The 15,268-nt window shown below is 35.6% G+C and overlaps 1 protein-coding gene across 2 annotated transcripts; it reads right to left on the bottom strand.

The window, feature by feature from the left end:
* Nucleotides 1-507: 507 nt before the first annotated feature.
* LOC111801744 (mediator of RNA polymerase II transcription subunit 25) lies at nt 508-14,625 on the bottom strand. 2 transcript variants are annotated; one of them, XM_023685879.2, is made up of 15 exons: nt 14,325-14,625; nt 12,775-12,805; nt 11,673-11,736; nt 11,027-11,157; nt 10,071-10,280; nt 9,910-9,975; nt 9,190-9,400; nt 8,683-8,750; nt 7,758-8,579; nt 6,634-6,687; nt 6,382-6,410; nt 4,791-4,859; nt 4,620-4,704; nt 3,269-3,355; nt 508-1,505 (listed from the first exon to the last, which is right to left on the bottom strand). In XM_023685879.2, exons 1-15 carry the CDS (start codon nt 14,420-14,422, stop codon nt 873-875), a joined length of 2,658 nt encoding a protein of 885 aa, XP_023541647.2. In that variant the 5' UTR covers nt 14,423-14,625; the 3' UTR covers nt 508-872. The 2 variants fall into 2 exon arrangements, with proteins under 2 accessions (XP_023541647.2, XP_023541649.2); XM_023685881.2 differs by lacking the exons at nt 12,775-12,805; nt 14,325-14,625 and adding an exon at nt 12,575-12,629.
* Nucleotides 14,626-15,268: the final 643 nt, after the last annotated feature.

The following is a 15,268-nucleotide window of genomic DNA, read 5'->3' as shown; positions in this document are numbered from 1 at the left end:
GTATAGGACGACTAAGAAAGATTTAAAGGAAATGAAAGTTACTATTTATACCAACAAGGTATACCATTTTCTTTGAACAATTTTATGTTGGGTGAACTCCGAAGAATTTTTCTAGGGATGCATGTGAGTAAAGATAAATCATGTTAGAAGTACTCGAGTCGGTCTGTGAGGATAGACTCCACTCTTAAGAAGCGAAGAGTAGGTAACGTGATATGTTATAAGAGATATAGGAGAATGTTGGGGCCATCAAGTGTTGAATCTAAATCCAAGCATGGACCGTTACAATAAATTTTTTCCTCTTTAGCTAAACAAGTACGAGTCTTGGCCTTGCGTTTTTACATATATATCATTAATAACAAGTACCTGAATGAGTAACATTATGATATTAATCATTATTTATTCCAAAAAAAATGTTGCCATAAGATCACATATAATTCGCATCCAATGAAAATTACCTCAAATGTGAATCTAAAAAAAATGTATATAAAACCCACAAATTCTAAAATCTCCTGCAAATCATAAGAATCCATTTCATACATACCTTTATAGGCTTGAAGAAATGGTAGAATGAATTCAATCATATCCTTCAAAGAAACACAGATTCTAAATGGACCATTTCAGTACTATCCTCGTTTATGTTCATAGGGGAAGCAACTCAATTTCTTCCTCTTCAAAGGAAAAGCTTCACATTTCTTCCAAATCTAATGGACGTGACATTATAGTCAATACAAATATCGTGGCATATATACACGAATTCACTATAATGCAATGGCGAGGAAACTATATCGGTTAAAAATCGTGCGTTATCACGATTCCCACAAATAATAATAAGTGTTACCATGCTGACTTGAAAGTAAACCAGAATGGTGCAATCAACCCATGAAGCTTCCACCAGGCATGTTGGATTGACCCTGGGAAGCGACCTGTCCCTGTGAAACTAACTGTGATCGCCCAGGACCTTGGACATACGATTGACTGATTCCACCCCCGACCATTTGTTGCTGCTGTTGCTGCTGCTGTTGTTGCATTTGGGGAATCTGCTGCTGGGTTTGAAGCTGTGACATTTGTGGTTGTTGGGGCTGCTGCTGTTGCTGCTGCTGCTGCTGTATTTGAGGAAGTTGCTGCTGCTGCTGCTGCTGCTGCTGCTGTATTTGAGGAAGTTGCTGCTGTTGTTGCATCTGAGGAAGTTGCTGCTGTTGTTGCATCTGAGGAAGCTGCTGCTGCTGTTGTTGCATCTGCTGCTGCTGTTGTTGTTGCATCTGCTGCTGCTGCTGCTGCTGTTGTTGCATCTGAGGAATCTGCTGCTGCTGTTGCTGCATCTGAGGAAGTTGTTGATGTTGTTGCAACTGAGAAAGCTGATGTTGTTGCTGTAACTGTTGTTGCATCTGTTGCTGTTGCATTTGCTGCTGTTGTTGCTGTTGCATTTGCTGCTGTTGTTGCTGTTGGATTTGCTGTTGTTGTTGTTGCTGTTGACTGGATATTTGTGGCTTAAACACAACCATATCCTGATTCAGAAAGTAGCACAACTATGAAATACCAACCAGCAATCCATTATTAATAGCACTTGACAGAATTGGAAACAACAACAATATGGCAACCTAGATCAAAAAGAAGGCTTGATTATTTTTTGTCAAATGGGCACACTCGAGCATATTCATACAAGTTAAGAGATAAAAATGAAAAAGCAACAAAAACAATCACAATTATAGACTATTGGACAAGAAGAGAGGGTCCTCGAATGTCAGAAAGCGACAGACAAAGTTAAAGAAGATACCAAATGGGGAAAGCAAATAAATTAATTTAATGATAAAGAGCTAGAGACGTTTTTTGTTTACAGTTACAAGAAATTCAAATTAAATGCTTTGAATAAGTAAAGCAACTAACTAAATAAAATTTATGAGCATGGACCTAAATTCAAATACAGAATTATAAACAAAAAAGGTTTTTCTGTATATAGAATACTACACACGACTGCCACGTTTGTGGTTCGACGTGCCACACGTGCCACGTGCCACGTGCCATTGTGTATTCACATGTACGTTGAACGTTACATAAAAATAACATCTAGTATAAACAATTAAACTCAATAATTTCAGTAGCATCAAGATTCAACTATGTGCTCGTGGATAATATCGATAAAACAATGACGTTTTTTAAAAGAATGTATACATCAGACGCAGTCCATGGCACCATCTGTATGCTAGGAAAAAAAGATTGATGATTCGTTGAATTGATCATTTTTATCATGATTTTGCAGACATATTAGGGCATGATCGAACACACTTTTAGCACATTGAAGAATATCATAAAAATAAAGTATTTAAACAAGCTTGCTGAATAACTAAGATATGGCACAGAACCATCTGCAATTAAGACTTCAAGGAAACTGATTTAGAAAGCCTTCAAAGAAACAGAGCCTTGAAACTCTTCAAAAAAATATTGTTTTTACTTTCAATTGGCCACAAAATTGAACGTTACAACAAACAAATAAAAGTACTAGCCAATCGATAATGAGAGTGCTCGTCATAATATATATACATATATATGTATATATGTATATATCATATATATGTAATACTCCCTCATTTCTCATCAACTTAGATTTAAAGCAGTTTGTTTGTCTTCTCTTTGGTCTTAGGGATCTCTCATCCTTAGGCCCCTTTATGTGATTGGTTTTGTCCATTCTGAATGGTTTTGAAACATTTGTTTTTATCTTATCCCAAAAAAAGATGTTTAAAAAAAAAAAAGAGCCTCCCATAGATGTGTAAATTAATGAGAATTCTTAATTTGTGAGTGCTTCTTGTGATTCTTGTCCTCAATATGTGTGACTATGTTTACATGCAACATTTATTGAATGTCAACAACTATAGTTCAAAACACCTTCCACATAGAAAGATTTCTGAAGATGATTAATTGAACTTTTAGAATCAGAGAAATTCGCAATTAATAATACACACCATCATATGCTGTATCCTACAATTGCAACACAAGAATTCTAGTAATCAAATGTTTCGGTTTAATATATGATTGCAGAACAAATAGATAAGCATCAAACATCAGTTCAATGTAGATGATTGCAAAAGAGAAACGTAGGCATCAAAGTTGCATTCAAATATTGAATTATACTTCTCAACCGAAGTCTGAGATTTGTTGGTAATGTATTGACCTCAAAATGAAGGATTCTCACCATTTATTTGTTGGTAAGATAAAGAAAAAAAAGATACTAGTACTAATACAAACTAATCTTTGTAGCTCAAAAACGTCTTACCCCAGGAAAAAGCATCCCTATCAAGCGGCAAGCTTTATCAGAAACAGATAGCAGTAAAGTCTGGGATGGTAGCTGGATGACTGCACACTGAACAGACCAGGGAGAGGCTTAACATCAGAAACCACTCAGAAAATAAGGTTTGATGCAGGTTCGCATATGGAATGCAGATTAGTAATCCAAATGACCCAAAAATGTTGCAAGCACAAAGCAACGCTTGCATGTACAACTAGAACCATAAATCATTCTTGCTAGTAAAATATCAATATATACACAAAATGTTTTAAGGAAAAGCTCACTGTTGCACACTTAATTAGCATAACATAAATGTAGGACTGGTATAGGTCATTACTAGTTTAGAAACTGAGCGAGTTAATTCTCTTGAAAGCAGGCACTTGATAAAGGCTAATTCCAATTTTTGGGATGATCTTTGGATAAGCGGATCTCCTCCCTATATCTTTTCCGAAGATCTATGCTTTGGTCATGCACTATACCTCCTCATTTCGAACTCATGGAACTCTAGCTCCCTCGCGTGGTACCTTGGCCTTTAAAGGAATCTCCTTTTGGATGATGAAATTTGAGAATGATCTCAAAGTTCACTTCTCTCTTCCTTTTTCCCTCAAAGATTTTCCAGGTAGATGGCTCTCTTATGGGCATGTTCAACAAAAGCATCCTTGAAATGCCAGTATTTATTCTCCCAATTTGGTAAGATAAAATAGATAACAAAACAAAGAAACTCATAGGTGGAAGTAGTGTATAAACTTAATTTTCAAACATAAAAGGGTTATCAAATGGAGCCTTAGCGACTTATTGGACGTTTTTTGAACTTCGAAGATTTATTGAACACAACCTTTAAAGTTCGTCAACAAAACTTATAATTTAAAATTAATAACCCCATAAAAATAAAGAGTACAACAAACTTATAAATAATACTGCAATTCAACGTACGAAATCTTTTAATTGGATAAGGAGGTTCATTTATTAAAAATGAAACAGATGCAAAAAAGTTATTGAACTAAATTCTCAACTATCTTTCCTTTGATTTTCAATTTACTTGAGTCAGCCTGTTAATAAGCCTCATGACTGCAATTCATCTATCAAAGGATCTCACTTCCGTTATATAGAATCATTTTAGGAAAAATTCCTATCACAGTCCAACAGAATCTCAGATAATCGATGATAGGGTCTGACTAGACATAAAATAATAGTAATAGTAAATAAATAATCAAAGGAGATTTGAACCATGATGTACATATAGTTATATTGAGGCGGAAACAAAGAATCCCAACGTTTTAACTAAAAGAAAGCACATCAACCAATTCAATGGTTAGAAAAAAAAATGTAGACAACTTACAAGTTTCTTTTCTTGAAGCTGGCCAAGAAACCCATGTTGATTCATAGCTCGGAAAACAAGAAAATCAGCTTTTCCAACATATTGCCTAAAATCAAATACAACAAAACTTGAGCTGGTTTTAATTAAAATGACAGAAGAAAAATACTATTATCCCACTGAGCAACAAATTACTTGTTATTCATGTGATCTTGTGAGATAAGCCGAACTATTTGCATTATCTGCGGCCAGTTTGCTGCAAGCCTATGAACATTGAAGATAGATAAACGATTACACCACAACGAAAAAAATTGAACTGATCCACATATTTAAATGTGTAAAGTAGGGGAAGACAACTAAATCTCAAGAGGGATGGAGGTAAAAAATATGCAGAAATGGTTCGTAAATTTCTACGCTTTGAATGAGATGATGTTAAACGTGGGAGATTTTATTAGCATGGCCAAAAAAATCCCAGACGTTAGTGAACAAAGAAATTCATGAGAATTCAAAAATGGCTGACAGATTTCTTGGGCCCCGTCTTTAGTCTTTACCATAATCGAAGTAACAAGAATCTAAAGTTTCTGATGTAGATTGCCCACCAATGATGGATACAGGAATTCAAAGGGGATACTGGCATCGTACCCATACTTACCAGTGAAGAAAACGGCAACTGGCTATCAAACATCATTAACAACTAAAGAATAGTACAGCATATTTCAGACCAAGTGGCTACGTTAGAAAAGGCAGCATTGCTCCAGGATTAATGAGTCATTCATGAAAAATAAACCTCTGATCCCCAGTGAGTACATCGTGTAGTAGGTAATGGTCGAAGATGCCCACAACACAAATCCTTGCGAATCAAGCAGGGAAAGAGACCTTGTAGGCACTACCACTTAGTTTGTATGCTATCGAAAATGTTGTACTCCATCGTTAGAACCTATTTCTGCAGTAACAGGTTTTTGCAGATGAGAACAATATAACCAGGATCCTCAGGTAAAGAATCTCTAGCTTTTGTTTTCATGCTTACACATGTCATTGGCTCTATGACATAGGTGGTTGATATCCACATGACTTAAGGATGAATCAACCACCGCAACTGCAACAGGCTCTATTAAGTAGGCAATAGAAGCAAAAGCAAGTTACTGTATCTTTTGGGATATATGTTTACATAATAGAAACTGCCTGTTTCTGTTTCTTGTTGAAGGCAAATTCAGCCTGTAGGAAGCATAATCCCCTCGCTTTAAATGACAGTTAACAGAGCATCTATCAGGTTGCCTGAAGTTCCCAAAAACATTTACACCACTTATATCCACAAATCCTCTTTGATTATCTACCGAAGGGGGACATTCCAACCAAACTGCGATTGCCTTCACTCTGTTCTCAAGCTCATTATTCCATATCAACACTGATTTCTCAGGTTCGTTTTCCAGAACTGAAGCCAGCTAAAAAATCTTCAACCAAAAAATGATCTAACCTATGTCTAACTATTTAAGAGTTCCTGATTGAAAACTAGAAAAAAGCTATGTTAAGAATTATGCATGTCAGCTTCTTCAGGACCCACAAAAGAGGCCAATTAAATCTAATACTTCCAATTATTGAGTAAATGACTGGACAATACGAATAAGTTAATTCTAACACCCCCTTCAACCCGATAACATGTATGGTATAAAGAAAATTTCCTAGTTTTACAAAATTTTATGAGTTATAAACTAAAAGGGAATCATACATAATTCTCAAAATTTTCAAATGTACGAAAGAAGTAAACTCAGAACCATAGTCAACTTACTTATCAGAAGCTGAAGCACTCCTGTAACCCTGACAAAAACAACTTAATGAGTTAAACACATCAATGAACAACTTGACATCATGGTAGAGGAAAGATCACTTTCTGATCACTATAAAAGTTTTCAATATATAAACCATTGATGTAGATGCTAAGAAAATAAAATTCATTTTTACTAAAATTGTAAAGCAAATGACTTTAAGAAATAGTAATCCATTTTTACTAAAACTGCATAGCTGATGATCAGAAGCATACTTCCATTCTTGTAATAAAAACAGGCTGGCCTTGTCTCTGACCAGACAGATTTCCCTGCATTGCCATAAACAAACAATGTTTGAGATAATTTTCATTCCACCAAATTAAACTTCTAATTTCTACCGACAAAGAATACTATCTTGCAACTATTCAAAATAATCAGTTTTTAAAATAAATTGATGCAATAAATGGTGGAACATCATCAGAAGTAAAAAGGCATACAACTCTAAAAGAAATCTATCTAATATGGAACCTAGGAATAAACAAAAGTTCTACATAATTTACATTTTATAATCTGACCTTATTCCTAATACAAAAACATCAATTATATCTTCAAAATATACTATGAGTCATGAAGAACCAAGGACAACCACATTGAACTCTTAGCCTTGACAAATGTTCAACAAAATTAATGATTTCACACTTTTGATTGTGTTGTAACTCATATTTAACCTCAAATTCTTACTAGCACACTTCTACATCCAAAATCATAATAAAACAAAACCCACGCATTTACTAACATGTATATACATGTGACATGGTTATTTTTTTATCATTTGTGATTATGACGGTAACAAGGTTTTTACTATTTAATGATTTAGGACAAATATTCTATACATTATTTTTTTATCATTTGTGTATGCATCTATGAAGCATAACCACTCTATTTTAGGCCGAGTGTCTGTGTCGACATGTCGGACACGAACACGCTCCAGACAAATCTCCCACACACCAATTTACATGTCCCTTATTATTCTTTTTGAAATTAAAATAAATAAAACAAGGAATTGGTATCCACAAAATCTGAACCCTGCAAATTCCTCATGGGGAATCCTCACACTGATTCCCGCAAAATTTAATGTAGAATTGCACAGGAAGGGGATTCAAATGGGGGGCGGTGCCACGGCAGAGACATCCCCGCCCCATGAACATCCCTATGCAGTAATCTTCACATTGTGGGGACTTGTGATAACAAGACATTCAAAATCTTGATTTACACACTTTAAAAAAAAAAAAAGAGATTTTGCATACTTGGAACTTAGAATCAGCTTATCAACTTTTTAAAAAAAAGATATATTGTCATGACCATCACGTAAAAACACACAGGCAGATTCTCAACATACCTCCCAAAATTTCACGTATTTGGATTGTGCTTGTTGCAAAGCACCTGCTGTATGCTGCGATAATGGCATGTTAGCTGCTGCATTGTTGCTCACTCCAAGTGAATGCATCCCATTTTGAACTTGTTGAGGCATTCCTGGAGTGGGAATCATCGTACCATTCCCAGAAGAAACACCTGGTTGGCTTAGATTGCTAATAACATTCTGGTTCATGCTAATTCCACTTTGTACCACTTGTGTTCCTGCAAGATTTCCTTGACTCATCCCTGGTACTGATTGACTCACATTGACACCACCTTGGAGATTTCCTACTGCTTGTGAAGTGGGAATGTTCGTACTTCCAGGAATATTGTTATTTGCTGAACTAAGTGAGCTTAGACCGGAGTTTGGCGCAACCTGTGTAAGAGTTGAAGACCCATTTATTGATGTCAGACCCGATTGACCAGATGAAAATACATTTTGTGCAGCTGGCACAGACGACCCCATTCCACTGGATATCATATTAGACACATGCATAGCCATTGGGGTTTGACCCATAGACGCAAGTCCTATGGAAGTCCCTCCATTTAAAGTAGCCACTCGTGCCTGAGAAATATTATTCAGGATGCTAACATTAGCAGGACCCACAGGTCGCAAAGGCTGTGAAACACCGTTCACTAGAGGTTTAAGATCTTGTGTGTTCTCATTATTTGTGATCATCTCTTGAGAAGAAAGTGGTGAAGAAGTCTGCAAGCTCGGGACTCCCTGTGAAGCTGCACGAACAACAGATGGCATATGCGGTGGATATGCAGATCCATTTGTCATAGATGTAACAGTATTTGGTTCCTGAACAAAATTATGGTATAGCATGATTCAGGTAGCAAGAATACGATTAAAAAAAGCTGAGCATTCTCCATAGAAATTAAGAATAAAAAGAAATGACTCTTACAACTTTCACAGTAGCAGGAGGCACATTAGCAACAGAAACTGGCTGCCGGTTAATGATAGGTCCATTTGCTGGGATACACAAAAGAGAAACTCAAGTGTCAAATACTACTTGCAAATGTCATATTAACTTTTTATATATCCAGAGATCTCTAAACTCAACATGAGTAGGAAATATGAAAGAACCAAAGAAGCCGTCAAAAAATTCTGTCACGTCAAACACAGGGCTATCAAAGGACAAACAAAACCCAAAAGAGTCCTGATTTTAACCATCAGGTTAAATCTGATTTGATTGCCTATTTAGATAAAACTCAACTATAATCCATTATCTTTCATAAGAATCTAAATCTACCTGGTTCAAATTACATTTCAAATACCAGATCTAAAAGCCAATTAGCATCCTGAAGACTTGCAGTCGCCAAGGCATATATAACAATAAGCTAAATACATTCCATAAGCAAATGCATCTAATTGACCAGGATCAGACAATGATAAGCTAGTGAGAGGGGACCTGATGGAGTAGTGGTTGGAGGTGGTCCTGTAACAGGCACAACAGGAGATATGTCCATTTTCACAGGACTCTGGTTTGCAGACAAACTAGTAATTCCAGGACGACTTAAAGCTGCACGGGCTTCCACAAAATTTTCAGAGATCAAAACAAGATACGAGGGGATTTTAACATAATCAATAGGTGGATCTGCTGCCCGCAGGTTGCGCTTTCCCTTCAATAACAAGTGGAGCGGTCAGTTGAATATATTTACAAATGAGACCATTAATGTTTATTAATAATGCTGATTATAGTGCCACGAGATAAGCGGCTGAAAACTTTATAGAAATCATTCCTTCTCAACATTTGCAATTCATGATAATTGATGTACAAGTCCTTATAATTCTGCTCAATGAAATCTCAAATTACTGAAAATAATTAGGTAATGCAAACTATCAAAGATTTGAGCCATTCAGGAATTGATGATTGTCTATGGTGGGATAAAACAACGAGCAAAGTTGGTTAAATCTAGAATATTTGAAAGGTTAGAAATTGAACTGGCGATGACAGCATGCCAGAGAAACTCCAGACTTCACCATTACTAAATTAATAGAAGAAAACTTTGAATGCTTGATACAGGAAATATGTATCTAATGGTAGAATCCGAGAACTTGCAAGGGACAAGCCTCCCTTTTATGTGCACGTGTGAGGGAGGAGGGAGCTGGAATAGACATCCGTACTTACAGCATTGTAAATTGCTTTTAGCTTTGGAAGCTGTTTGGGACAAATAACTGACAGAGATATGAAGCACTGCACAGAAAGATGGTTTAGTTAACTTAGCTACACTACGGGGAAGAAAAGTAAATTTTCATCAACTTGAAAAAAATAAATTATGTGATGTGAACCTGAGCAAATGATTTAGCAACTGTCTCGGCATATGATTGAGAACTCCCGGACTGTGGTTCAACATTGTCCTGTTGCTCCAAATTTGGCACCGCTGGTCTATATACAGGCGTTGGCAGGGGATAAGGATTGCTTGCAGCAACAAGAATACAGTGCTTCTGCACATCCATAGTTTGTTGATTTTGACCACCATTTTGCTGAGTTGGGAACATCTGGAAAGAAATTTATCGCACAAGAAACATCATAAGGGATACAAGTGAAGGTAAATGAATATAAAGTCATGCTCTATTTCTTTCGTGAGAACAAGAAATTATGGTAGTAATTAGCAAAAGAATTTTAAACTGGACACATTCAAAAGTTTACTTCATTCCGAAAATTAACAAAAAGAAGAAAGTTTCAGAATCATACGAGAGATATTGAAGTATAAAGAGAGGCACAAATATCATACAAACCACAGGGCCTATAAAAAAAACTATACAATTAATAATATTACAAATGATTTAATTAAAACAGATCAATACTTCATAGACAATTTAAATTGGATGGCCGTAGCAGATCCAAAGCTTAACTGCATACACAGTTTTGCACCATCCTGTACGTCATTTCCAAGCATCACTGTATTTTTTTTCATAAAAACTGAACTGTTCCATTGAAAACATAAAAAAATAGTCTGGCATATGCAAAGAGATTACAAAAATATGAAACCCATCCCAAGCTAATTATAGCTCATAGCAAAAGCCTTCAAACGAAAACCAACTAACTTCAAATCAAACGTAGTTAAAAACAAGACTCGTGATTCTAAAATTATCTAGATGTATTGAGTTATAACACACATTTTCACTTTCAGTTATAAAGAGAAAACCTAGAATACAACTTGGGTCATTCAGAAATGAAGAGAAGATGAAGCACCATAAAAGTAGTTCAGCAGGACAAGATCAGAGAGCAAGAAAATGCGTACCATAAGTGCTTCACCTAGCCCTTCAGCTATTGCAGCATCACTGAAACCACCACCGGAAAAGGGAATAGCTGAAAGCCATTGTATAAAAGTATCAACATCTCTTGTCCACCCAGTCCGCTGTACTAGACAACCTGAAAAAAGAAAAATGGAGATAAAAGAGAATTGACATATTCAACATAATGTCACACGCTAAATTTCCACCAAAACTAACCAGATGCCACATGACACTTTGTCTACTGGATGTGACTAGTTTCATTCTAGTAACAATATATATATATATATATATATAGAAAACCTTTGAAACTAAATTGCTGAACTTATTCGGTGGTTTGGAAAAAGATTATTGTTAGAAAAATATTTCCAATTGAAATTTACTTTAGCTAATATATAAGCCATATGTAAAGGTTTAAAGAAACTTAGAACTACGGAAGTATATGGGACACAAATGGAAAACTTAGTCCAGAAGTTGTCAATATACAACATTTGACGAGATAACATCAGCTAAAATTTCTGTAAGCCTTTCATTATCACATTTAGCTAGACTATGGAATAAAAATGACAAACATGGAATGTTTTGGTGTTGGAATAACTGCTCAACATCAGAGCATAAACATAATGAATAAGGAAAAATAAACTCCTTACGAACCACAATACGATCCATGAGTATGAAATGTGACCAGAGAGAACTCAACGTTAGAGGTTGGTGGTTTCTGCATTCCAAAAGAGTAAATCATTACACGGTCAGGTGGAGAGAAGGATGATTACCTAGTTTATACACTAGAAGAGTCACAAGCGTATACTTTGTCTGGAGGCAAGCATAAGAAATGATTATTAAATAATATGATTTTAAGGACTACAGTTGATTTCATGTTTTTTTATTGAGTTTGGAATGAGTTAGATTTGAAATGGACGTGATCAAATAGTCTGTCTCGATGTTGCCTCAAAATGAAAAGAAAATAAATACTTCACCTATACTTATAATCAATGAAAACTTGAAGATTGATAGCATTTGTAACCTTGAAGAATTCATAATGCTAAATTTGTAAGCTTTGAAATTGAAGCAAATAGAAATCTTAAAATTGAATGTGCTAGATTTGTGCAGAAAACTATCTGAAGAATATTTTTTTCGTTTTTGTTTTCAAAACTGTTTCTCAAAAGTGTGAATAACCGACTTGTAAAAGTTCATACAACTGAGCACCCATAAAACACTATTCACAAGGACATGGATTGGAAAGGAAACAACCACATTCTCTCTCAAAAATAGGCCACTAAAAAGAACAATTTAAAGGAAACGAAAGAGGGGGGAAACTTTTAAAAATCAATTATCCAAAAACATTTTTACATAACCTTTGCTATAAAATCAGAACTAAAATCAGACCTACGTTTTCACCAACTAATTAAACCTAATATTATCAAATTATCACACATCTCAATAGAAACATCAGCTTTATAAATCCTACAAATGATAAAGGCCTTAATCTTGAAGTCGTCTTCAAAAAGAAAAAAGAAACAAACCAAGAGTTTCATCCAGTATCAACATGGAAGTACCATGTATCAATCAAAATGGAAGGACCATACATCAATTTCAGAATGCCTACAACAGTATCCTCTGTTATAAACCTGGATTGACAAATTCAAAAGGTACTGGGATATTCTCTATATTTCAAAACCTGAACAAATAGAATTATAACATACATGAAATGTTAGGGATAAAATATTTTAGTCTCCTAGAAAAGAAAGAGGCGTACCTGCCCAGTTAATTCATTTCCACCAAAACATCTGCACAAATCAAAAGTTAAATTTAACATGCCCTTAATATCATCAAAATTATTATCCATGAGCTATATCTAACATCAGGAAGTAACAAAAAAAATAAAAGGTGTATTCATTTATGAATTTTCAAATGAAACAGTAAAGAAAACATCTTCAGCACTGTGTCCAACGGTACATGTTCTATAACATCCTACCATGCTTTCTTTCATTGTATGCATTACACAGAAGTTTACACACAATGCTAAAATAACTCAAGTACTCTTGTTCTGTTTTTTCTGATACTCTTATTTGTAATCTTAAGACTTGTAAACCCTCGAGTTGATCTACAGGAATTATTTTACCGTGTGAAATATGTGTTCTCTCTTTTACATTACTTGATATCATTTCCAATGTGCCCAGGGCCACTCCTAAAAATACAAAACAAGAGAGGTGGAAGTTACACTGGTAACTATTTAGACTATTTGGAATCCAACTCTTGGTAGCCGATCGCATCAAGTCAGATTAACCAAAATGTGTAGACACAACCACCTCCCATTGCAGAGTATTGCCACCCATTATGACAAGCACAGACTAGAAGGAGACCGTTTGGAAAGAACTAATGTCCAGAACCTCCAATCCTCGACCCAATTGTCCGTAGCAGCTTATCAACTGTCAGTATGCTGGACACCTTCATGACATTGATGATAGTAAAAGTGATATCTCAAGTAGTATACAACTTTGTGTACAGGGATTAATATATAGAGTGATAACAGAGTCACTGAGACGGGCTAGTGAAAAGACCTTGGTACTATGTTATATATAAACTTGGAAGAATAATATGTAGCGTGATTAGAAGGAGGCAGATAGGTTGGCAATAAAAAAAGGGAAGGGATATAATCTTATGAGCTAAATATGGAAGAAAATTTGCACCCCCCATTTTGGAAGAGATAGATGTCGTAGTTAATAAACTAAAACAGCTTGGAATCTCCAGGAAAGTTTCAATTTCAAGAATGGAACTTCCCTCCTAGCCCGTCAACAAATTCTTCAGTATTGGAATGGAACGATTGCGTCGACCAAAACCAGAGCGCAACCAATACCCAAAATGAGAAGATGTACATAGCAACTGTATAGAAATAACAATGAACTACGATGCCTCCAAACCAGGTACAATGGTAACAAATCGTGCGTTCTACAGAAATAAATAGGCGACTCGAGCATTAATTGTCAAAATAGTATCGTGATCACGACACAAGCAGGTTACAACAAGTGTGATACAGTTCCAGTTTAAAATGGAGACTCGGCCAGTTTTGACGTACGAATTTGGGGAAAAATCAACATACTGATCATGATCGTGCACATAATAGCCCATTCGATAAATTATAACCTATTGACGAGTCAACAGACAAATGAAGCTTTCTAGACATTCCATAAAATCCTAAAAAACAATCAATAACATAAGAAAACGCATACTTACGCAATTTCACCTCCCTTTAAAATTAATAAGCAGGAAGGAAATGGAAGAACAGATAGGTTAAAAGAGGAATACCTAACAATCTTCTCAATGTAATCCGTTACGACGGTTTGCCAGAAGGGACCCATGGCTGCAGTACCTTCAACCACCACTATCAGCTGCTTCTCCGCCATCGAATGACTCAGAAACTGTATCTTCAACGCTTCCGGTAAGAAAAATAACAGCCAGAACGTGCGCGTTCGCTGGTTTATCAATCTATGATCCCGATTTTCTGATGAACTCCGGAACCGGGAAGAGAGCGCGCAAATGGTAGACTTTGGAAACTGATGCGAAATTACAGAACCGGCAACGCTTCTACTTCTGCCTCCGCCGGTTTTGACAAAGCTAAATAGTAAATTAACTTGATTTTTTTTTTTTTTTTTTTTTTTTTTAAGGTTCGTTAATTTTTTTTGGTTTTTACTGTGGTAATTTCCCCTTTTTATATGTAAATTTTGGATAATATTAAATTTCAATAAATAAATATATATATATATATATATATATATAACCCTTAAACCCTAGACTTGATTATCGTAAAATATTATTCATTGTCAATTGCTTCGTATTTCAATTACGATTGTGTTTTTAGTAGAAGAAATACAATAAAAATGTTCGTCTAAGTTTAGATAAGGAAATGTTTTCTCCTGCCATTGACAAAAAGGCTCGACGAAGGGAGGGAAAGGAAAACGCTTTCAGAGCTCGAGACTGGGTTTCTTCTTCATAAAGAAAACAAAAAAAAAAAAAAAAAAGGTATGGAATGGCCTACGGTGCGTGTTATTTGAAGGGAACATGCTTTTTCGACCGTAGTGATATGACTATTGGGCTTTTTACTCGTTCTGCCCGCTGCTCTATTAGGTAGGATAGTTGTCTTCAAGCTTTGTTTGCCCTTTCTCGTAAATAGTTCTAGGTTAACCCGAGAAAGCGCGTCAACCACAAAAATGAACGAGAGACTTTATGTTTTTTGGAATATACATAGTGAA

The sequence above is a fragment of the Cucurbita pepo genome, chromosome 9 (assembly GCF_057944985.1).
Source record: "Cucurbita pepo subsp. pepo isolate OVF chromosome 9, ASM5794498v1, whole genome shotgun sequence".
NCBI classification, from domain to species: domain Eukaryota; kingdom Viridiplantae; phylum Streptophyta; class Magnoliopsida; order Cucurbitales; family Cucurbitaceae; genus Cucurbita; species Cucurbita pepo.
Note: the sequence above shows the minus strand (reverse complement) of the source record. Positions and strands in the feature narration are given on the sequence as shown.